The 26,131-nt window shown below is 38.9% G+C and overlaps 1 protein-coding gene across 5 annotated transcripts in view; it reads right to left on the bottom strand.

Annotated features, from left to right (window-relative positions):
• The window catches only part of Vav3 (vav guanine nucleotide exchange factor 3), a 332,901-nt gene that overhangs the window by 74,782 nt on the left and 231,988 nt on the right, over window positions 1-26,131 (bottom strand). For all 5 annotated transcript variants that reach the window (XM_021195490.1, XM_029537277.1, XM_029537278.1 and 2 more), the window contains one exon: window positions 22,418-22,463. In XM_021195490.1, the coding sequence (XP_021051149.1) occupies window positions 22,418-22,463 (46 nt within the window). The remainder of the gene's footprint in view (window positions 1-22,417; window positions 22,464-26,131) is intronic.

The raw sequence follows: 26,131 nt of genomic DNA, 5'->3' as shown, positions 1-26,131 counted from the left end.
AGGGAGGGAGGGAGGGAGGGAGGGAGGGAAGGAGAGGTGGGTGAATGTGAGCACCAGGTTCCTCTGGAGGTCAGTTGATTCCTATGGACCAGGAATTACAGGTAGTTTCGAGCTGCTATGAAAGTTTTCTGGAATCCAAACTCCTCTGCAAGAGCAGAAAATGATCTTTGCCCTCTGCAAGAGCAGTAGGAGATCGTATGGCCTAGCCATCTTAACCGAGGCAGAAGAAATGTCAAGGCATGACCTTTCTCATCGCTGAAAGGGCCGGTTTAAGTTGAGTTTATTAAAAGAAACTTACAATGGAGGGGGGGAGGCAAGGTCTTCATTGCCCCACACCAAATACTTCAGTTGGCCCTCAAAAGTCACTCAGCAAAATACGTACACACAGTGCTCCTCTGGACGGGTTTGACAATATCTCTGCAAACATCTCAGGGTAAGCTTTGAGAGAACCATAACCCTCATTCCTTAAAGGGTCTCTGGGATTTTATTTTTTTTTAATTTGAGGTGGGTGTGAACTGAAAACAAACACAGTAAAGAAATGACTTCATAAAATCTTTGCTCACTCAGCAAATTCAAGCTAGAAAAACTACTAGGCAGATTTCTATATGACATGATGTTAATTAAGAGCCAACAAGGTAGTCAGAGCTTGAAAAGAATACTGTATTCGTCAAGGTTCTCTAGAGTCACAGAGTTTATGGAATTTCTCTATCTATTAAGGGAAATTATTGGAATGACTTACAGTCTGCAGTCCAGCTAATCCAACAATGGGCAGCTGTGACTGGGCTGGGTGTGTCAGCTGGTCTTCTCTATAAGCTAGAATCCTAAAGAAGCAGGTTCCAACAGATGTGCTGGCAAGTAAGTACAAGCAAGCAAAGAAGGAAAAGAAAGCTGGCAGAATGTATGGCCCAGATTAAAGGTGTGTACCACCACAGCTGGACCTACACTATTCTTTACTTGGAATTTGCTCAGTCCCAGGCTGGCCTTGAACGCAGAGATCTGCCTGTCTCCATCTCCTAGGATTAAAGGTGTGTACCACCTTGCCTGGACCTAAGTTTTTCATGGCCTCTATCCCTCAAGATCTGGACCACAGATTTGCCCTCCATTTCTGGATTGTAGCTCATTCCAGATATAGTCAGGTTGACAACTGGGAATAGCCATCACAAATACTAATTTGAAAAATGAAGAGTTTGCTAGCCTTTTACCTCTGCTGAAAATTCTGACTCCTATGCTAGCAAACTCCTCCTTATAATGCCAAATGAGTAGAGTGACAGTAATATTTGGCTGTGGTTATTACTGAGTCTATATTATATACCCTAAATGTGACTCCTATTGTCCCAATTCAGCTCTGAGTGGACGATAGGGAAAATTTATTTTCAGTTAAAGACTCCTGCAAAACTTTGGAAAACATCACTTTTTAAAGATGCCATGCTCTGTATACTGTTTTAAAGTCTTTTATTCTTCTTTCTTACACCCTGAAAAATATTAACAAAGCTAGTAGTCATAAGTAGAAGAATGCAATGACTTTCATCACATATATATTCTAATTCACAAAGTTAACTACCAATAAAATACAAGTGTTGGTCTCATTACCAAGTCATTTTCATAGCTGTCTGGATGTAGAGAAGAAATCCGTATCAGCTTTATCAGAAGGTTAAGTGATTTTTTTTTTTCCAAACAGGCCCCAGGGTTATACTTCCTAAAGACAGTGTCACAGCTGCATTAAATGCATGTTGACTGGCCACCTATTAGTATCCTGATACTAAGTTCTAAATATGGAAGGACAAAGCTACAGAGAATAGTTTATGAAGGTTTGTAGAAAGTATCCTGCACCAGATCAGTTAAAAAAAAAATTGGTGAGCCAAGTAGTGGTTGATGTGTTAGAATAGCACTCAAGTCTGGACACACCACATAAGGCCGAAGCAGTTCCACGTGGAAGAGGTTTACTGGGGACAAAGAAGGGGAAAGAGAGAAAGACAAAGGAAAAAAGGGGGCTGAAGTGAGGAAAGGTCTATCTTTTATTTAGGCTGTGACATAGCCTGTTCAAAAGTAAGTGTGGGAAGTGGGCTCTGGGACAGTACATGGTGGTCACAGCCATAGGTGTCACCTATGTGTGACATCCTGAGTTTGGAGCAGATCTGCAAAAATGGTCTTTTGATACCAACAGTGGTGGCATATGCCCTTAATCCCAGAACTTGGAAGGCAAAGGCAGGTAGATTTCTATGAATTTAAGCCCAGCCTGGTCTACACCAGTACAGCCAGAGCTACACACAGAAAAATAGTATCAAACAAACAAACCTATTGTGTCAGTGCAGAAGACCTGGTAAAGGAATCTACATGGCCTACCGGATGTATAGACTCAGGGAGGCATCTGGGAAGAGGACATACAGGAATACTAGAGCTTAGTTTGGATGGCTGAGTGACAAGTAAATAGGAGTTGACCAGATGTCTAGGAAACCAAAAAAAAAAAAAAAAAAAAAAAAAAGAAAAAACATGTGGTAAGATGGGGTGGTAAGAAAGAATTCAGTATAGGTGAAAATTCACTGGCGGTCTGCTACTACAGAAACTGAGATGAACAAATGAACAAGAAGATAGGTCGAAGTGAGGTTCTTGGAGGCTGGCTTATATGTAATGAATCATGAAACGAGTTCCTAGTACCCCCTTGAGTGTAAGCAGAAGCATGCCCTCTCCACTTCAGCAAGTATTTTTCCAACGGCCTGGAGGAGGCAATAAAAAAAAAAATCTTAGGTTCAGATGAGCTAAAATTATTTTGATAGCCAATAAATTGAACCCTAGTTTATAAATACTGGTGGTGTAGGAGGAGGGAGGGTTGGAGGAAAACAGAGGTTGGAAATGGTCCACATCAGACTTGGAAATAAGAGATGCATTTTCTATGGAGAATTTAAACCAAGAAAACTAACCTTACTAAAGGTAATTTGACCATTCTTATGACTTTGGGTCATAAGGCTCCACAATGTCACAGAGAAAACACTTGTCCCCACTAGTGGGCAGGCTCCTCTTATTGTACCAACATGCCCTGGCAACCACTGCTATAAACACTGTGTTCAGAAGACGAATAGCAAGTAATTAATAGAATCAGTCCTGCAGCAGAGGTAACATGCATATATCATTAACCACTGCTCCTAAATACACTTTCTCCAAATTGGTTCTCTGGGATTGAGTTCTCAACGGGATTCAAACTAGACCCAGGAACCCTGCTTGCATGTGGCCATTTCTGACCACAGAGCCAATATCTCAGAGATCAACACTGAGACCCTCCATCATGACCTGGTTGCCTGATTCAGAGAAGGGTAAGGACCCCATGTTCAGTCTTACTGCACACCTATCGTATCTTTTCCCCACTGGGAAGGCACTGCCCCCAATATTGCTGCCTCTGCGCCACACCTACTCCATGGAAAATAAGAAACAAATGGTAGTGGGTGGTACCTACAGGCCAAACTGCTGAGGAAAGGCAGTGAAGAAAAGGGGATGCATTCTTTTTATAAATTATTTATGTATTCACTTTACATCCCAATATCAGTCCCCCCTCCTCTAGCCCACCCCCATCTGGCAGCTCCTCCTCTCATTTCCCCCTCCCATTCTCCTCTATTCTGCCAGCAGCACAAAGAGGAAAGACTGGGAAGAAGTATTGCATACCCTAAGGAAAACAGGCTCTTCCAGATTTCTCCCTCATACTTTCCTCTTCCTTCCAGTCCTCTGCCTTATTTTTCCTATGAATACAGGAAGAGCTGTCCCTAGGACAGGAGCAGGGATGAGAAATCAACACCTTCAACCTTCATTTCCAGGCATATGATAAACCCTACACTGTCAACCTCCATTTCGAAGCATATGATAAAACCCTGAACATCCAACAACTTGCCAACTCACAACTAGCTAGTGACCCTAAAGTGCTTCCTCTCAAGTGGAGAACAAAGCAGGAGTTAAAGTCTCATTTCTCAAAAGCTGGGACCACAGAGAATGCCACTGCTGTGCCTACCTTTTAGAAAAGTTTGGGGGCCTTCCACTGTGAAACAGCCCCCACAATGAGCAACTGAAATCTGTGCTAAAACTATTTCAACAATCAGCGGAGACTTTTATCTTTGGTAGGAAGGCCATTTTATCAAATGTCCCCTAATGCAGGCTCTCCCCCCCAGGGCCTGTTCCTATCTCCTTCCTAGAAGCAGGTGGCTCAGAGCTCTGTTTCTTTGCCTTAGGGAGCGCTGCAGGTGAGCACGGGCTTGCAGAAGCCCCTGATAATTACTGGGTGTTTCAGAGGAGTGGGGCCTGCTGGGGGGGGGGGGGAGGCAACCTTCTACAGAACTGAACCAAGGAATCAGGGAGGGGCTAGGATGCAGAAGTGGACAGAGGTGAATGGGTCTCAGATAAGGGGTTACTTCCTGCTCTGTGGTCTCCAGGTGTTGGCCTCCAAGGCTTGCCAGGTGCCTAACAAAGCTGGGATGTTGACACACCCCTAAGCAGACGCAATACCTGCCCACACCTGAGATGATAGTCTTAACAAGGAAGAAGAGGAGATTCAGGGCAGAAGTTAAACAGACTTATGCAAATAAAATATGTCTTGATTGCATGGGGTCCTAAAGGTAAGAACTGAAATTCCTACTAACTTCTCGAGAACGTCTTTCCATAGCAGTGGTTCTCAACCTGTGAGTCACAACCCCTTTGGTGTGTATGTGTGGTAGGGGTCGCATATGATATATTCTGCATAGCAGGTATTTACAACAGGACTCATAACAGTAGCAAAATAGCAGTTATGAAGTAGCCACATAATTTTATGGGAGGGGAGTCACTATAGCATAAGGAACTGTATTAAACGGCCACAGTATTAGGAAGGTTGAGAACCACAGGACTATACAGAGTAACAAAGTACCATTGCCTTTGGAGACATGCTATATCTGGCTCCCTGCCCTCCTTGAAAATCATTCACTAACTGACCAGCATAATATCAACTCTAAATATTCCTCTATAGCAACCTTTAAATATTCTATGACCTGTGTGCCATGTGTCATTATCATGCAATAATGAACCATTTCTCCTTAAGTATACTAGCAAACATTTATAAAGCACTTATCATATGCCAGACCCTGTTCTAAGAGCCTCAGCTTTCTTTTTTAATACATTTTTATTAGATATTTTCTTCATTTACATTTCAAATATTATCCCCAAAGTCCCCTATACCCCCCCAGCCCTGCTCCACAATCCACCCACTCCCACTTCCTGGCCCTGTCATTCTGCTGTATTGGGGCATATGATCTTCGCAAGATCAAGGGCTTCTCCTCCCATTGATGGCCTACTAGGCTGTCCTTTGCTACATATGCAGCTAGAGACACAGTTCTTTCAAATGCAGTGAGAAGGCCTTACTATGAAATTCCTTTGAGTGAAGAAGACATGTGAAGGGACAGCGGCATAAGGGACTTAGGTAAGGTCACTGAGCAGATGGAGAGGAGAAACTGGATTCAAGCCTAGAGAGGCTTGCTCTGGAATCTGCAAAGTCAGTTTCCACACCAGCATAATATGTGAGATACAGGGATGTCTGACAGTTGGGAGGGTTGCCTTGCAGCTAACTGAACAAGATCCTTAAAATCAGGATAAACCAAACCAAAGGATGACCACTAACCTTGGTTGTCTGGAACTAATGTGGTCCTGCCTTACAGGTTTCAGCTTGCCTTTCCCAACTGTCTTAACCCAGGATTCTTAAGATGGGTGTAATGGCAGTGACAAGCCATCCTCACCAAGAACCTACAAATGGCTAGGCCTAGGGTTAAGGCTGGACAAGCCCTTTTCTTCTTAATCTATACACAGCAGTTTGATAAGATGGATGCTAACATCACTCCCAATGAACAGAGCATGGACAGAAGAAAGTGCGAGCTTTATTCCCTAGGGTTGCATTATAATTGGAGAAATGCTGAGCTCTACGTTGATGATACTAAGCCATTTTTCCATTTTCAATTTCTTCCTCCTCTTCCTTTCTCTGACTCTCTCTCTTTTTTCTCTTCTTTGTTACTTTCAAGATCTGTTCTCTTACTATGTAGCTCGGGCTGACCTCAAACCTACAACCGTCCAGACAGACATGGTGACAGGCATGTCCCAACCATGCCTCAGGCTTCACATACACTATATGGTATATGAATGTCATAAGAGCATCCTCTAAGACGAGGGCGATGATGCAAAAAGTATAAGCCAACAAGGTCTCTATTTGCCCAAGATATAAGCTAAGTTTTTTTCTAGAAATAATGTAAATACATTTATTATAAAGAAGACTGCTACAGTTGAGTAGATACGACTTGACTGATGATGTTTCTGTAAGGATTATGCACACATATACTACCAATAATAAATTACAAGACAGAAATACAGTCAGTGTATGTAAATTATTTTAAACAGCACAACTGTGCCACAAACTCTCATTCCTACACAAACAGAAAGACACCATGTGGAAACGACATAGAAAGAATGAACACCAGTCTTACTGTACACGTTCAGGGGCATTTGCTAATACTCCACCATGATTTTATGATTTAATTTCAAAACCACGGCAGAGACACGGTAGGAAAAGGCCCTGGCTCTGTGGTCTGAGCTCTCTTCCTTGAGACTGAAGTACCAAAGGCAGCAGCAACTTGAGAGTGTTTACAGTGTCCACTTGCCCCACATTGCCAAGGGACATCTTTCAGAGGAAACCCTCTCAGGCCTTCTAGTCAGTTTCAGATGGCCCTCTCTGCCCTGGGACCTAGATCCTCACACAACAGCAGGGACTGTGTCTCCCCAGAAACTGATTTCAAAGCCCCAGCCCTTCCTTTCTCTCTGGGATTTGCAACCTGAAGTATTTCTCCTCCAGAACTTGACCACGGAGATTTCTTTGTCCTTCTTAGCAGCACACCCTCCATGGCCCACAAGTCTGAAGTGTTCATAGCTAAAGCTAGTCTGGATACAAGAAGAATCACGAGATAAGGTGCACCAATGTAGGGAGTGTTCCCTCTCAAGACTCCTAAACTAGGTTTAAATACTGACTTCTTTAACTGGGTTCAAGAAAGCGTACAATGTTTTCACTGTATCTCTGGGTTTTACAATCATGAATTCCACCTATAACAGACTGAAACACACATTCAGGAAAAAAATACTGCAACTCAATTAGGCATAAACAGACTTTTTCCTTGCTGTTATCCTCCAAAAATACAATAAAAGCCCTAGTATGTAGAATCTACATTGTGCTGGGCATTATAAAGAACCTAGAAACTACATAACACATACGAGGAGAATAATGTTCACAGGTTATATAGAAACTGTGTTTACCACTTTTGTTAGATTTCGAGATGCTTTAAATCATCAGCATAGCTTTTCTCTTTTATTGAGAGAACAGAAAATAGTGTAAATATAAAGCGCATTATAGAGTCACTTGAAACTTCAATTCACAGTTATGTCACCAACGTGTACATGGACATACAGACTATGCATATAAGAATTTAAAGTGGTTTTGCTCAATAAAGCATACAAAAAAAGAAGAGACTAGTGAGTTGTCAATGTTTTCCACACTGCAGCAAGAGGACACCACAAACAGAATCCAGGGACGGGCGTCTGAATAGCTTGCAAAACAAAAGGTGAAATTTTAGAAAAATCTTCCTGATTCAGCAGGAATTTCTAATCAAGGTCAAGTCTATCGTCTGCCGTGACATGAGTTAAATGGAGTCTGAGCTGGCAGTGCCCTGCAACTGAGGCTTTGAGCAACTGTTCCCAGGTTACTTATGCAGCATGCTAATGCTCATCTACTCTTTTGCATCAAGGGAGTGTGGGTGTCAGGATCTGTGAAGGATTCAGTGCTGACTATACAGAGAAAAATCCCTGAGAGAGAAGGTCCAGAGCTGATAAGAAGGTCAAAAGAATCCACAAGAGAAGACACACTTGTTAAGTGTGTTCTTTAAAACAGAAGACAGGAAAATCCCTACCTGAACTTTGATTCTAATTCACCTTCCAGAGACCTCTTCCAATTCTTCTCTGTCCCACCTCTTTTCCTCACCTATTTTGAGTTTTAAAGTGACCCTCCCTAGGCATCCATGTGCCCCCTCTTTATCTCTGATGGCTTAGACAGGGGCAGACAGAATTGCCCAGGCTATTATAGCTGGAGGTGGGTCGCGTCTGCTTCTTGACGCTCATAGACCTCAGGTGGCACCCTCCACTGTATCCTTAGAACATCTTGGTCTCTCTCTTTGTGGTGGTTCTAATAGCAGAGACTAAAGAACCAAAGAAAAAGAACAGGAAAGGAAAAACCTTCAGGTAGGAACAAAACAATTCCCTTCTAGGGCACCTTCCTTTCTGAATCCATTCCTACTGCATACCAGGCTGCTGATGGTCATATGCAAAGAGATTGGAGTCCCCTTTGATTTCTATGCCAGGTTTTTATTTTAAAAAATGTTTAGGATGTTGAAATTTTCACAAGGGAGGTCTGTATGGGATCTTTTTCATTTTTGATATTGTCTTTCTTTTTATCTATTGGTGAGGCACTGTTTCCCATGCATTTTATCTAATTGGCAAACAGTTTTGTAAATTAGAAAACGAACAAAAGGATGTAAATACATAGTTGCAACAAAACGTTAAACTCTCCAATAAGTGGGAGGGGGGGCAAGCCCTGGATAGATGACATGGTTAACCACAGGGCTGATCTTAGAGAGCTGGTGAAACTATGAACACCCCAAAAAAGCTACCACTGAGAGTTCAAGACCCATGGCAAAATAAAGATGCCAGAGAGGGGTGTGAGCTGTTACCCCAGAATGCTAAGAGGATCTCAAGTTTTAAGCCCACCACTCCAACCTGAACTACACAACCATGTCTCAAAAAGATACTTCATAAATTGGCTCTAATGTTTTATTGTATTGCACTGACTTTTTGTGTCATTGTTAGATTCCATTTGGTATGGATCAAGGAATTGCCTCAATTGATTGATCTCTAACTTTGCGGGATAAGTAAATCTTCATTCTCTCTACAGAGAAGAGAGCCGAAGCTTATCAAAGAATTATGAAGAAGGCCTTCATAATGACACACATAGTTGTCTTGAAACGGATTCTCAGATTTTAAGGCTTTGCATTTGCTTCAGGTCAGGGTACTGGGACTACTGGCCCGTCATTTGGTACCAAGTATGTCATCTGAAGTCCAGAATACATTATGACCACACAGGCAGGAAACAACAGGGTCAAGAGCTTGATGTCAGCCAGGAGCTCAAACACTTATCCAATGCACTCTACTGCTTGCTATGCACTATGTACAGGAATTCTCAGAACAGTTTAAATTTACATAACACCACACATTAACAACCAAATTAAAACCTTTTCAAATTAGATTTTTAAAAATGGTGTATTTTTTTTTCCTTTTAAGAAATGTTACTTAAGAAATTGGCATGGATCATGAAGTATGTTTTTTCTTGTGCTTCAATGATGATTAATGAACTCCTTTTGGAGAGGCGAGATCTGTGCTTGGCATTGATATCATAAACTTCTCTCATCCCCATAGCTTCTCTCAGGTAGGAAAAGTGGTTACATAAGGCAGTGATTAATGAAATGCCAAAAACGTTGATTTAGTCCCAGATAGCAAAAATTTCCTCCCTTAAATCTAAATGCTTCACCAAAATTAATTTTCAGACTCACTACAAACACGAGTGAAGTGCCAGTTCAAGCTGAAAATACATCGTAAGCTCGACCTGGGTCCATATGTTTTCCAATTTCTTCCTGTTTTTCTAAGGGAAAAAAAAAAATCCTTGAACAGTTTGAGATTCCAAGAAGGTGTTGCCATTGCATTTTCTCAAAACCATTGACCAGATTGGCTCCTGGATATTTCTTGAATTTAAATGGAAGATTCTTGTCATATTTAAATATGGGATCTCCGAAGTATAGCATTCCATTTTTTAAAATGGCCAGTTTCTTTTTCAGGGGTAAAAGCTGCAGGTGGTGAAGAAGTGTGTGGGCATTTGCACGGGTACAAGCTTGCTTCAGTGTTTAGACTAAACTGCAAGAGCAATTCGTAGGCCCAAGAAGAACACTCTGTCCCGAACCGAAGGTATCACATTATCATCTTTTTACCATTGAAAACAACAGGGACCTGCAAGTAGTACTGTTTTCATCTGGGCATCCAGAAACATGTTTCCTGAAAGGAAAAGCCATGTGCCAGGTAGGACCCCAGAGGTGTTATGTCAACCGGGTCCTCCCAACTTCCCCTAGGAAGATGTTTCTTAAATGTAAGATGGGTTCGCAATGATGTATAGCTTCACCACTTCTAGTGGATAACTAAAGTCACAGATGGTACCAGTGTACTCTCACCTACACACCCAAGAGGTGGGATTCACAGTGTGGATATAAACAATTTGTTCTTGTCCTTAGCAGGGTAAAGGTGGACAATAGAAAGTTTTCATCATGCTACTTAGAAAAATGTGAATTTATTCCCGAAATTCTCCCTGTGGTGTATCTGGTCTGCAGTTGGCTGTGGGCCACTAGAACGACAGAAAGCAAGAGCATAATGAACAGAGACCACAGCACAAACTTCCTGAACTAGAGGCCTGAAGCACAGACTGGCTATCTCTACTACTCACTTAACATTAAGCAAAGACTGAAAGTTGCATAACGATCACTAAAGTAAAGATCTTGTGAGGTCATAGGCCTATTTTGTTCTTGAGAGCAGCTGAGAAAATGAACATGAGAAGAACACATGACATTAAGACACCGACTCTGAAGCCTACAGAGGACAATGGGAAGAGTCACTCTGAATACCAGGGGACAGACACACATCGTCTTGTCTTTCTTCCTACATCAAAAGACTTAGGAAATGTAAACTTAGTGGGTTGTTATTCATATTTTATAAACAAGAAAATCTGATTTTCTCAATGGAGATCAATGATATTCATTTAAAGTTATTATCTTCTTAGCTCCATAGAGCATGTATTGTAACATAATTTGTACAAGATAGCACAGTTTAAGCAAACTATGAGTCTAAAAAACTGCAAAGCTAAAAAGTACAGGATGTAGACTTTGAACAACATTTTAAAATAATTGTTTAAATATGTAAACAGTTGGAAAATCATTGAAAACATTTTGATGTGCATTTTAAAGCTGGTCAGAGAATACAATCTTAAAAAATTTAGAAATTAAAGAAAGTTATAACTGAACTAAAAATAAACATAAATACTATTGCAAAACCTTAAATTTTCAATGTCCATATTAGATATACTTAAGAGTATATTGAAATATCTCAGCATAAAATAACTAAAATTCAAAACCTTTGAGCACCTACAAATCTGAAACCTATATAGAAACAAATCTGCTAGAAAATTATCCAAATATTTTTAAAGAATGTTATTTATTTGTGTATTTGAACTTACTGGTACACATTGTACCAGTACATACTGGTACTCAATGTATGGTGGCCTGATTTATGAATTTGGAATTTCTGGTGGTGTTAAATTAATGTACATTCAATAGAAATCATACTCGGAGTTCATATATTTTCCCAGTTTAGACAAATACAATACAATGCTCTCTTCACATTTAGGATAGCAGTAGTCAGCCAAGGTTCCAGTTGGTTGCAACTGAGCAAGAACAACTGATACTCATAGTAGGGTACTTGCATGTGTAAGGCCCTGAGTTTGATCCCTAGTGTACATAGACAAAGAGGCAGGCAGGCATATATACATACAGACAGACAGGCAGACAGATACACACACACACACACACACACACACACACACACACACACACAAGAGATAGTATAATGGATTATAAAACACTTATGCCTAGTATGTTAACTGCATTTTTGACTTCATGATATTTTGAATTTACAATAGATTTACCAGCTCAGATAAGTTTAAAAACACTATTTCATTTCTATCAAATAACAGCAAAAGCATGTGACCTATCCTCTTATGCCAATAATAATGCAATATAATACAATGTAATATTAAGGACAGTTTTGATACATACATACATACATACATACATACATACATATTAACACACACACACACACACACACACACACACACACACACACTCCTCTCTATCTGAATTTATCCTCACTAACCCAGAAACTCTAACTTCATGACTCCATTCTTAAATAGCAATCATCCATATGGCTACATCTGCTCATGTCCTTTCATTTTTATAATAATAAAAACTAGAAGGAATAATGTTTAACAATAAATCAAGCTAAAAATCACTTCACGTTTTTGAAGAGCTTTAAAGAATTCAAGATTCCCTTCAAATTCCAGCTAGGATGATCTTTTTAACCTAGCTAACCATGTTACTTTTCTAGTTACAACTTTTCCAAGACTTAATGGTCTCTTTAAGATATACTGTACTCTTAATTTCCTGGAGTGGAACAACAAATGCCTTGCCCTGTTTCTTACACACAGCTCTCCCTCTCTACTGTACTGTACTTGAGACTCCTCCTAGCCTTGACCACAGCTCTTCCCTTCAACCACATTTATCTTCCATCCACCTCTACATCAACCATCTCTCTGTGTTATGCATCCCAGTTTAGACCTCATTCCCTTATCTCCACATACCCTTCACAGTCTCTTGTATTCACCGACCCAAATCTTCAATAGTACCTTTGCTCTGCTACCACTCAGTTCTGTGGAAGCAAGAACACATTTTGTTCATTCTTTAAACTTAACCCAAGCCTGCAGACTTGTCAAATGGTTGAACGAATGCATTCAGGAAACAAAGGGATAAAAGCAGAACAGCAAATCTTGAAATGTCAGACACTTTGCAAACACATTACTCTACACACACACACACGAAGCATGAGGACCAACCAAACCAAGGAGGGGTCACCTGAGTGAGTGGATTATACATGTTTCTTCAGGGAACATTTTAGTAGACTCCCCTCATTTTTTTCCAAAGATTTTTACAATAAACTTCTAAATTTGAAAGTTTAATTTATTAAAGAAAACCAGATTATTTTAAAGCCTACCTCTCACCTGTCAGTCATAAATGAATAATGAATATTTATTGCATTTGTGCCCACTGCTATTGTTACTCAAAAAGATAACATAGCAAAATAAGACAGTTTTCAGAACTGCACCATATTTTCAAATTATATATTAAACAGTTAATGCCTTAAAATATCTTTTTGAAAAATTCAACTTCAGACAACTTTAATATGTAGCCTGCCAGAAATCATCCTCTCTACTTCAAAACTGTGCGGCAGAGAGAGCTGTGCCAGTCATCCACCCAGCTTGTTTCTGAGCCAGGGTCTACTAGTTGTTTGTTTCAGAGCCTCTAATTAGCTGCCTTATCTTTTGCGAGGGATTCTTCTGGTGCTAAGTTTTAATCGTCCAAATTAATTGAAATACTGTAGCAATTTGAGATTAACATTTTCAAAATTAGCAATGCATAAAATAAAATCAGCCATGAATCTGCTTGGTAACAGCAATTACTAACGAACTCTGCAAAGCAGACCAGATCTCGCTGCTAATTCTCACTGTCCTATGCAGTTAGGCCTTAGAAAGAGGCTTTCCCTGTTCAAGGATAGTAGGATACTGAGATTGTTTAGAGGGATTTTAGACTCATACACTATGAGTATGATTGGTATCCACCATACATTACATGATTCTGGGTAATCATCTTAAACTCAAGAAGCCACGATGCAATGTCACTCTCATGACTGCATCCTATAAGACTTGGATTGCTAGGATTCCCTACTGCCTTCTTGCCTTGCATGCTCTGATGAAATAAACATCAATGTTAGGAAGTTCAGACAGCAAAGAACTGGAAGTGGCATCTGGCAATGGGTGGTAGGTATTAGGACCTTCAGTCCAAAAGTCTAAAGGAAATTAAATACTCCTTCCAGATACCTGAGTTTGAAAGTCAACCCTTCCCCAGATGACCCTTCAGATGACATCTAGCATCACCTTACATGCTAACTGAGACTTTGTGAGCAAACTTGAAACAGAGAATACAGATAAATCATGCTCAGGTGTCAGAGGCATAGCCTCTAAGATGTTATTTAGGACATACCAGTTTGAAACCAGTCCTGGAGTGTATATCCATCAGTAATAGTCATCACTTACAAATCTATACTTGCTAATAATGTTGGCGTAAAGTGCTCCATCTATTAATCCATTTTACCTTCATTGTGACACAAGAAAATAATTTCTACTTATCCCCATTTCAGAGGTGATAAACAGGTGTAAGCTCTTCCAAGGTTATACTTCCATGGTGACCACTGCTAATGTAGAGCCTGCAGATAAACTGCAGTCTCTGGAAATTCTGATATAAGTGAAAATGGAGGGAATAATGGAGTGGAAAGGGTTTGAATGAGGGAGGATATGTCAAGGTATAGGTGAAAGCATGAGAAATAAAACACTAAAGGACTTTGGGGAAAAGTCATATGGAAATCTACTACTGTAGGGTCTCTCTTTCTCTCTTCCTCTTCCTCCCCCCCCCCTCTCTCTCTCTCTCTCACACACACACACACACACACACACACACACACACACACACACACACACTGATTAACAGAGATAAACGGCCAGCCCTTCCCTTATTTCCTTTCTGTTGAAGCTGAAGGCTATGACTAACTGTAATACATCCATGTCTTTGGTTTCCCTTCCTGACTCTTCCAGTATTTAAGGCACCTCCTTCCCATTTTTCCTGACAAAACATGATCCTTTAGGGTGTTGTTCACTATGTTTTCTAATCAAATAAACCAGTCTGTACTAACGTTGAGTAGGTAACAGTGGCGCAAAGAGCTCCTGCCTTCTCAGAGGCCAGCATCTGTGTTCATAGGACAATGTCAGCTTGATGTTTGACCTACGAGAACCCGGTTAGAAGACCGTCAACCATGAGACAAGAACACTGCTTCTCTCTTGGCACTGAAAACTAAAGCTACTTTTTGGGATCAGCCTTTGTTGGCCTCCTCAGCCTCCTGTTTTAGGTTATGTACCTCCTGGTGTACTTTAGAAGAAGCTGCAAGTAGTAAAGGAAGAATGTAGGAGACATGGGAAGGCAGGCCACAGGACTCACGGGTGAACGGTCTGAGAAATGTTTTTATTCTCTTCCTTTTCCCTTCCTGATGCTGTACATATAGACTTGAGAGGAAAAGAAAGAAAAAAAGAGAGAAAAGAAAATACTCAAAAATTTCTCTGCAGACAGGTTGAGCTAGCCCCTTCTCCATTCCTCTGTTATGGAAGTGGGGCTCAGACACTAGGCTGTCCATCCACAGGAAACACTGACTACAGCCGCTGCTGCAGAGATGAAAACAAACTTAAGAACCTAATGTAAGCATTTCTCCTCATTCAAATTGAAAATCAATTTGATGAAGTTGAAAAAATAACTAAATACTAATATGCTCTTTTGACCAAAATGTTACAAACTATATTCCGATGTTCCAGTTAATATGATAAAACTATTTTTAAAAAGAACTGAGGTAATAATGTAATCATAAACTAATTTATCAATGGTTTCTCTCCTAGGGTCAGTTAGATATTACACCAAATACTGTTATTGGACAGTAATATGTTTTGATCCAATTGGTCTCTTTCATTTTACAGTTGGGATCTCAGTTCTAAAATGAGATTATCTGGCTCTCAGAAGTGGTTAGCCTATAACAAATTGCTGAAGTTTCTATTTTTATCTAGTATTTCATGGCACATAGTTTGTCTTCTTATATGGAGCGTAGTTAAGTATCATGGCCACAGATACAGAGAAGGAGACATGGTTCATATCTCATCTTCCAAGCAAAGAATATTGTGTCAATGATAAATGTTCAAAGTAGCTCACCACATTTATGAATTCCTCTTTTGGAATGCTTTTCTAAACATTTAATAAATGCATACTTTACCTTCTAAAGATAACACAATCAATAAGATTATGCTAAAATTCATAAGTGACCCATAAAAAGGTTCTGTATATTATAACACAAATATTTTATTATCTCAATAATCACATTAGTGATGTTGCTTGCTATCTAAAAGGACCACCTCCACAGATGCACATCTATAACTATTCACCTCCTAAGACTGGCTTGGCAAGGCTTGTACAGACCCGCCAGAAAGCGGGAGTGGTCCTTTGTGAACTCCGAATGAGCCTTGAAAAGGAGAAATAAATCCTCAAACCAAAAGAGACGTGAGCCAGGTGCTGTGATGTTCATTTCAGAAATCTGTTATCCTGGCAAAGGGAATTAGAAAGGTAGTCCTGAAAATAACTACAAGGGGATCAACTGCCTCAGTGCAGAACTAGTCTTATTGTTCATAGTTTAATAGAAGCTTGGAGGAAAATCAGCTATTTTAAAAACCAGAGCACACTCTCCAGCTCCGTTCACAGCTTGGATTTCTCATTCCTCTGCAATGAATCTTAATCACCGGGTTCTCCTTGCCCCATTTCTTTTTTCAAGTTTATTTCTCTCATTGTGAAATATCTTTTTACATTTACAATTATGCTCCTACCATTTCAGCTAGGATTTAGATTTGATGAAAAATTAGTTTTGGAGGTGACAGAAAAGATAGACATGGGAATGACTGATTAATATGGAAATATGACAATCTATGGAAACTGTTTCTTATTGATTGCAGACAAAGGCTCATTTACAAAAACCGTCAAGGTGCATTTGTTTCACTAATTTAAAAGAAAAGGATCATTTTTTTAAATGAGCTTTAGAGTCACAGTTTAAAAATAGTGGGTTGGTGGTTTTTTTTTTTCCTCATCACTGTTTTCTACTCAGAAACTGAAATATAAAATTTCTCTACTGAATAAGTTGTTCTGTTTAAAATCAAATCTAGAGGAAGTCAGCAATTCTATTTAGACTTGGAATGCAATCCTTTGAAATTAAAGCAGCAAAGAGAACCATATTAAACTCTAATTCAGTACCATAAGCCAGCATAGAAAAATGTTTATTTACATAAATGAAAACATCATACACATAAATTAGTTTAAAAGTAATCCAAGCCCACAGTTTCTTATTTTTCTAATTCATTTAGCTTATTTGCATGTATTATGTAATTAAAATATGTTTTCCTATGTTTGTAAGGCTATTTTCTAAGATACTATGCTGTACCGTATTCCAAAGTATCTATATGTAGAATAGTACACAATGTTAAATCTTTACAACTAATATATATATATATATATATATATATATATATATATATATATATGCATTTATGCAACCAAAACCTGGTGTTTTTAATCTATTTCTTTTCTACCTAGAATACAAATATTGTGGAGAAGAAACACGCTGGTTTTATAATTAGCAATATGGCTGGGTTTAGTGTCACATAAGACATGAAGCTGATGATGACCGATTACTTCAATCCTTTCTTCTCATAAGGACAGGAAGGACATGAAAATCAGTACTAATCCTCTTGAAGAGAAAGAGGTCCTTACTGAAGATGAACCTGGTAAGAAATGGTTAAGACAACTCCGAAGGTTAAGAACTCAGCCTTTCTGAATCACGTGTATCTTTCCTATAATCAAGAAGGTTACAATGAACACACAAGCCTTTGCTTTCTGAAAGGATTCATACACTTGGACATTATCAGTTCACTTACCATGCAAGGTTATCACAGTACACATAAGCAGCTTAAGCTCACAGCAGAGAGCTACCAAAGCATTTCCCATCCACTCTATCTAATCTTTAAACAGCACAACAAAGAATAACAACCAGATTTTTTTTTAAGCTCATGACTATGGACTCACATAGTCATGAGTTCCACAGATGTATATAAAAGTCTAGAAATATGAACTTGGTATAAAGACCACATGCTCTGACACACAGATATGCTACATGCAATCAGAAATCAATCTTAAATCTCCAATACTTGGGTAGGAGGAAAATTTTAAACCTGCGTATTAAAATGTAATTGGTAACTTTGACCTTGAGTGCCACTTGAGGTGAGAAATATTACAGCAGGGTTTGGGTTTGCTTGAGATTTATGATCTCATGTTCTTGAAAAAGACCCAGCACCTCCGTGTTCCTGAAATAATTGATCTGTCTGTTACAGTGTTGTTTTCCTGATACCAACATCTGTCTCAGGAAGAGAGGTACAAACTGATGAAAGCATCCAGCTCTATTTAAGTGATTCAAAAGAGCTACCAGAAGTGGCATCTGACACACATTACATTTATAAAAGCACTCAGGTTTTTAAAAAAAGTTTTTTTAGCCTAGGACAGAACAATGAAAACCAGTGAAACCATTATTAACATGATATACAAAGACTAGGTCTAATTACTAGTAGAATATCCTATGTGTGCAGACAAGCCATAGCACAAACACATAGCTCTCATCTTTCCTGGGTTGTGTTAGAAATCTACAAAAGAATCCCACTGTTTCCAATGATTTTATTAGCTTTCATTGCCTTTATTAAAATCACAGAGACTAACAATTGAAGCCAAAACAAATCACTCTCAACCATCTCTCTTGGTTGTATCTTTTAGTGAAGATAACCTAAAGATTGTAAAAGTTGATTAACAATCAGGAAATAAAGGAAATATGAATATTACTATGATTATACAATTTTCTTGTTTATTTATTTCAAAACAGGCTCTCGTTATGGAGCTCTGGATGTCTTAGTACTCACTATGTAGACCAGGCTGACTTTGAACTCACAGTGGCCTCTGCCTCCTATGTTCTGGGATTTAAAGGAATTCACCACTATGCATGGCTGATTCAAAGTTTGAATCAACTTCTTGATTCAATGTAAATTTAATAGAAAATTGCATCTTTTTTTCAAAGATTTAACTTGCAAATAGTGACTCTCCACATGACAAAATGTCCAATATGAAATACCTTGCTGTAGAACAAGTTAATCAATATAATTACTGATACGAATGAGTGTTTATTGCTTACTAAGCACTTTCAAAAGGACTTTGTATATGCTGCCTTCCATCATGTTCCCAACATCTGGGAGGCAGGTATTCTTATGAGTCTTCTTTCATAGGTCTGAAAACCCAACAGGAGAGGAGGCAAACTAAACAGGGCTAGGCAGCAGTCAAAGAACCTAGTGAAGCCTAAAGTATAAACAACACATTGCACACCCATGCTTCCCAAAACTAGATCATGACATGGTTCATTACCGCACCGTCAGGTAGAACTCAGAAAGTAAGAGAATAGCAGGACCCAGATGACTTGAACTGAGAAGAGGAAAAATGGGTAGGGGAGTTCCAAACTGGAAGGGGAGAGGAAGGTCAATACTGAAGGAGGGAGATGGGACAAATATCAGCAAGGTTGTTTGATTAAAACATTAAGGATTTGTATTACTCTATAACTAACTAAATTATATATAATACATACAAGTTTATGCATAGTCACACATACACACACACAAACACACACCTTAAAGGAAGTTATGACATTAGGATTAACAATGTTCTCCACAAGAACCACAAATTAACAAAAATCTAGTATCAGGCATGAAAATCCCCTTTAAAATGGTTAGTCAGGGTAGTTCACATGATTCCCAAAACAATGGCTGCTGTCCATAGTTCCCTCTCTAAATGTAAAGTAAGCCTCTACTGATGAAAACACTACGCACTATGAACACAGGACCTAGATTACTTGAGCTAGACATGACTTGAAAACCTCCTTCCTCTGGTCTAGCTTCCATGCTACTAGAAAATACTTGGAACTTGCCAAGGGAAGGAAGATTAATAGTCCTATCCAGTTGTAGCACCTAGGAAACACAACAGTAACCAAAATGCCAAGATATCCATAAAAAAGTAGCACTCACATGGTGGTGGCAACCAAGTGTTCTCTAATTAGAACTACATCCCACCAACTGGAGGGAAACCATGCTTAGTACTAGAAACTTAGCTAACTTCATGAATCTTAGAAGTCATTCTACTACTGCCACTTTGCTAGACCAGAATAATTCTTAACTACATTCTAAATCTTATCCTCATACCCACACATAGGTATAGCTACCTCCTCTCCTCAAAGAAGCTTCTCTTTAGAGCAAATGAAAACCATCACAGAAAACTATCACTGGACCCACCCAATACACAGATCAATGGATCATGGGAAATCAAGTCCATTGGCTATATCTGTGTCTAAGCTCTGGCCTCTGCAGCTCAGGGGGGGCATAACAACTGAAGGAACCAGAATACCACGATGCTGTGAATCAGTCCCTCACAGAAATGGATGCATAATCAAGATCTGAACAATATCAATATCAATAGACATACTAGCTAGGAAAGGGGGAAATCTTATGGGATCACACTCCTTAATAAGGCACTACAGGTAAGTGATGACTGCTGACAATGGGAGAGTCAGTCTCTCTCAGAGATGAACACCCTAATTGGTTAACAAAAACAGAATCAGGAATATATATATATATATATATATATATATATATATATATATATGCATATTATATAACAATAATAATGATGAAGAAGAGGCTATCAAGTTGGGGAGGGAAGGAAGGAGTTGAAGGGAAGAGACTTGGGAGAAATTAGAGGGATGGAAGGGATGGAGAAAAAGTGATATAATTATATTTTAACCAAATTGTATATTAAGAAAAAAACGAAGAGAATCAACATCTAAAGAAACATGTAGTCATTCACTAATTCATGTAACAAAAGAACTTCTACAGCAAAGCCAGCAATGGTAAACCCTGCTCCTAGAAAGCTGTTCATTCATTCTGCCTGTTGTATGGATATCTTCTCTTTAAATGTCTTGGCCAAACACACCTCAAGAATCGTGAAAATCTGCTGAACAACAATCCTATCAGCTGCTCACAAGACAATTGTCAAACATGGGTTCCTTCCAAGCAAAAAAGCACGGCAGGTCCGCAGCAGGAGGAGGCAGAGCTGCAAAAGCAGTCAAGCTCCACACATACCTCAGGCCTGACCAGGAGTGGCTGTAGGAAGGGACGTGTGGAGCTTCACTGGGGCCACAACCACAAGAAACCCCTTTGTTTCTTCATAGAAATGTGATGAGTAGAAAATGTACTCACAAGCAAATATCAAAACTACAGGAAAACATCCTATAAGGTACAGACACACCTTTAGAATATTGGTAAACCTATTCTTCATGCAGGACCTTATCTGTTTTGTTACTTATCTGCTTGGCCATATTTATAATCTGAAAATTCACCATATATTCCTTTAAATAATCTAAAGGATTGTAGAAAACTGGCTATGGAGTATACTATAAATGGTTAAATGTGTATCTTCTGACTTTATAAGTAAATGTATTTCTCTGAAGGGAAATAGAGTAAATAAAAATGCCCAGAGGAGAAAAAGAAATTTCAGAATAACTCTTTTAAAAGCCAGATTATATTCTAGAATAGAAATACACATGAAACAATAAAGAAACATCACTTATACAATCTACACACTCCTATTAAATACAATGAATGAGTTCTCTTCTAAATGTCATCATATAGACTTCTTACAAAGAATCTTGGCTTGGGAAAGTCAGAACTATTAAAAAGTAAAACAGAACCCTGTGTTTTTTGTTTTTAATGGCATTAATTTTGTTCTATAGTTAAATGAGTTAAACAGATCTTGGGATATAAGTGAGTCAATTTCTAGCCGCCAGAGGCAACAGGGCTTCCACAATCTCTGTCATCTCAAACCGGTAGGGCCAGCCTGGGTGTGGTTTCAGTTAAAGGATGGTATGCTTTGGAAAAGCAACTCTACAGCTTGCCGAACAGTGTAGTGGATGAGAATGCAAATCTAAACAGTAACCAGAACCAGCGGGGCTACCCTACGTTTCCCAGTACACTTGACGGACTACCAAATTCACATATTTAAACGCTTTATTTAGGAATCCCTTTATACCTCCGAGGACAGGCTCATGCCCAGGACAGAATGTTCAGTCACTAAACTGTGGAAGGCATTTCTTAATGAATGAAAAAGTCATTATACTAAGATCATGATGATAGAGTAAACTTCACATTGTTAGGAAAAGACAGGGTTTTGTTTGTTTTGTTTTGTTTATTTGTTTTGTTTTGTTTCTGCAGCTGAATCGCTGGTCTTGAGAAGACGCTTGTGCGGAGACCTGACAACCACTTTGCTGATGTCAAGTCATATAAAGAGAGAAGAAGAAACCCTCCCCAAATGGGGAGGGTAGCGTTTGCATGCTCTCCCTTGCCCTCTAAGAACAGCAGTGGTGAGCTGGTTGTTCAGTTTACCTGATTTAGGAGGGAAATGAGGAGGGTGCTGGGTATTAGCGTCAGGCAGGCAGGCACCTGAGGCTGTTCAGTAAGCAAATAACCAGCTCAACCACTGTGGTAGAAAGCACAAGGAGCTGGAGGTTAGTCACCCATGAATGATTTGCACTTTAGACCTTCACCTCCTGGTCACAAGGTACAGACCAAACTGTGGGAACAAAGGCCAGCCATGCGGCTGACTTTCCATGGCAATTTCCATACACTTTCATAGTCACTTGGCTGCAGTTATCATAGGATATATAGTGAGAAACAGACCTGGATCCACCTGTCTGGAAGCTCTCCGAAGTCCATTGGTCCGTTTCTGTAAGGAAAACAAAGCAAGACAGGCACGTTGGTGATGTGGTATAGGATCATGGCAGCAGGGACGCTCTGATAATCAGTGTTGCCTTATAGTTCCAATTAGAATCATGGCTAACTGTGAATAAAATGTGGTTTGAATGTTTCTATTTATAATTTAATATAATTCCTCTAAGTGTCTATTAGAATATCACTACATTCTATAAGTCATTGAAATGAACAGAAATATTTTTGTTTGCCTAATTATGTGTCATAACCTAATAATTCTTAAAGTCATATGACTATAGGGTATAGGAAGACCAACTTCATTCATAATTAAAAAATATTCCCAGCAAAGAAATATGAATAACAGCCTTAAGCAGATATGTAAAAACTGTAACTCAAGTATTTCTGGGCTGTGACAGACCAATGACTGAAAAAAAGGTATAGAACCTCAAACCAAAGGCCCAGAACTCTGGTTCCCCAAAATACTTAACTGATAATGTGTTTTGATTATAGATGAATTATATTTTTATATTTAAAAATGTATGTAGTTCATGAAACAAAAAACAAACAATTATTATAAGAAGGGAATTCCTTTTAAAAAAAATCAAAAGTGAAAACAAAACTAAACTAAATAAAAAAATCCCATCACACTTTAAAAAAGAAAAGAAAAGAAAAAAACACAAGAGATTTTAAATCTGAAAATGAACGGTTACCATTTGATTTCACAAGCATTGAATTCTTTGTTATTCGATTACTGCAGTAATCTCAGAGCTAATGAAGAATTTATTTCTTTTTTAGTTTTTGTTATACAAGTAGATGTGAGGTTGTGTGTAGGACCATTGAATTATTGAGATTTTCCTAAGAGGAACTTTCTTTTTATGGTGTTGGAATTTGTCTTTGTGGGTAAAGGGACATGGTTTCATCAGAAAAGCCCCCATTTAAGAAGCACACATAAGCTGTGGATTTTTCTCAGGGTGGCTTCTCAGGCTGGTTTCATTCATAAGTTAAATCATGAAAATATTGAAAGGGGGCAGAGTTAATACCTCAAGGGACTCAAAGCCATGTCCTGAAGATTCTAGGATTCTTGGGTAAAGCAAAGTAGATAAACTTTAAACATGAAATTTTTATTCTCACCTCAATTATTTTCAAAATGTGTTTGTAAAATACTAATAGGATCGTTAAAGTCTGCAGAGATTCCTGTTGAGTAAGCAGGCTATCTATGTTAGGAAAACCATTAGAAAGAATCACTATAAGAAAATGTGTGCCCCTGGGCTACTTGGTAGCCAAGACAGAAATAGGGAAGGCATGAGGGTTACAGATCCTCCTCTGAAAATATGAAATATTTTTAATATAAAGATATAATTCATCTATAATCAAAACGCAAACTGCCAAAAACAAACTCTTTCTTACCAAAATTTTTATTGAACAATTTTTGAGCTCTCTATAGAAAGGGCACCAAAGAACACAACTCATGACACTTTCAACAGAAAAAAATATGGCGCCAGTGTTTGCTTCCCGCCAGTGCCATCACCTTAACTGACAACAAAAACTGTCTTGCCTTGTTTTACCTTGGGTTTAAGATTAAAGTAGGCAACACAATGCAGTTAATGATCATATAGAAAAGGAGATTATCTTCAAAGTTAACACATTTTGCTTGTGGTCCCCCATCTTTCAGGGAAAATTATAACAGCAATTACTTTGCCAGGATGGTGGTGAGAGTTCATTTGTCTTAAGTGTTTGGATCATTAAATGATTCTTTAGTGTTACCATTGTTAATAACTTGGTGGAGTTGTGAAAGTTTAGATTCACACAAAGGATATGTTCTGGAAACTATAGTGCCTATATTTTTATTGCGGTTTTGAACAAAGGTCTTACTATGCTGCAATAGCTGATCTCAGATCCATACATGCAAGAGATCCTCTTGCCTCAGCCTCGCCAGGAAGTGAGATTCCAGGCATCTGTCACTGCGTCCCACTTGCCTTACCAACTGTTTTATGTTCTTCCTCCTGAAAAGTCATTTAAGCCAGAACTTTTCTACAGGATGGGTAGGCAGTAAAATAGACTGAATATTAAATTAATTCTATACACAAAGGGAAATCCCAACTAAATAAAGTACATTTGGAGAAACTGTGATTGATTATACTTTAAAAGCACCTGACAAACACTTTTTTTAACTGTAAAAAATTACAAAATATGTTAAAAATCTTTTTGGAATGCAGAATTCAATGTGCCTCTCTCACCAGTTTTCTCTTGCTTCTTTAGGTAGAAGTTGGGAAAGAAAGGACATACAGGGCAGGCAGCCATGGCTGGAAGTCACAGGTCCAGGAGACAGGGGAGTTGGTCTCTGGAGTCTGACTCTTTTGTTCTACCCAGGGATGTTGGGGAGGCAACCCTAATTTTATAAGCATTTGGTAATTATTTCTTGCTTCGCTGCTTTGTCTTTACTTACTATTACTTTAAAATATGTGTATTGTCTAAAAATCCTGTCTTCTAGCTTCTTTAGAGGAAAAAGAACTAATTCTCTCTGTTGACTTTTACCGATAATATGAGGAAAAGCTTCCTTTTGGTTTTTGGAAGTTAGCTTTAGCTCCTCCACAGCTGAACCTAGATGGGAAGCGGCTGGGTAGACAGACACGCAGTAATAAAGTGGCTGTGGGTAGTTTGGAGGATCCCTGGAAGCCCAGACCTCTTGGGAGGTGACAGCCCAGGTGCAGTTATTTAGGCCTGTGTGTCCTGTGGTTATGGAACCTGTCTTGAGAATGAAGCCAAATTTTTTTTAAAACAAAAATTCCCAATCAGACAATCATAGCAACAGAGGCGAAATCAAGGGCAGTGTAGGAGATGTAGAAAGTGTTTCAAAGAAAGAAAACAAAATAAAAACCACATTCTCAATATTCTTTGCTATCCACTTTCCTAACACGAAGCCATTTCCAAAGGAATTGGCTAGTCTCAGAGCACGCTATCATCTTCTACCCAAAGTGGAGGCTATTCATGAAGTTAAACATTAAATGAAAATTGCACTTATTACATTCAAAAGTTAAGGAAATCACTACAACACTGACACCACATTTTTAAATTTTCAACATGAAAATTAATTTCTTCTTATTAATAGGCTCACATGTAATTTTAAGGGTATAAATGTGTCTGAGAGAATTGTTTGATATAATATGAGAATGATTAACTACTTCTTATTAGCACATTTTCCTTCTGCAAATACACCCACTTCACATTGCTTCCTTGAAATAAAATGAAGTCATTTTCTTAGGGAAAAAAAATAATACACATGTCGAATAGGTTAAATGTGAAGTACCTTCGAGTTGAAGCCCAGGACTAAGAGCAGCCTGTTAAGCAAGGTCATACCCTATAAGAATCCTGACAGCTCTGATGTGAACGTGCCCCTCCCTGTCTAAGAAGCATAACAGAAACTTGGGAGTAACTGGAGTTAGCCTGAAAGACATCATTAAGTTCTAATTTTTATTCAGGAAATATTGTTAGCTTATTATATGTTCCTGGTCTCTATGCTGATACTCATTTAAGTAGGCACTCTGAACATCTGCATCTAGCACGCGGTTCCTCATACCACACCCTTGATGCCTTGCCTGCAGAAGTTACCCACATGTAATCAAGGAGAGATGAGACCCTCTGAAGGCATTACCCCCATGGTTTCCAAATCTTTACCAACTATAT

Source organism: Mus pahari, chromosome 4, assembly GCF_900095145.1.
Source record: "Mus pahari chromosome 4, PAHARI_EIJ_v1.1, whole genome shotgun sequence".
NCBI classification, from domain to species: domain Eukaryota; kingdom Metazoa; phylum Chordata; class Mammalia; order Rodentia; family Muridae; genus Mus; species Mus pahari.
This window is presented reverse-complemented; position numbering and strand designations above follow the sequence as displayed.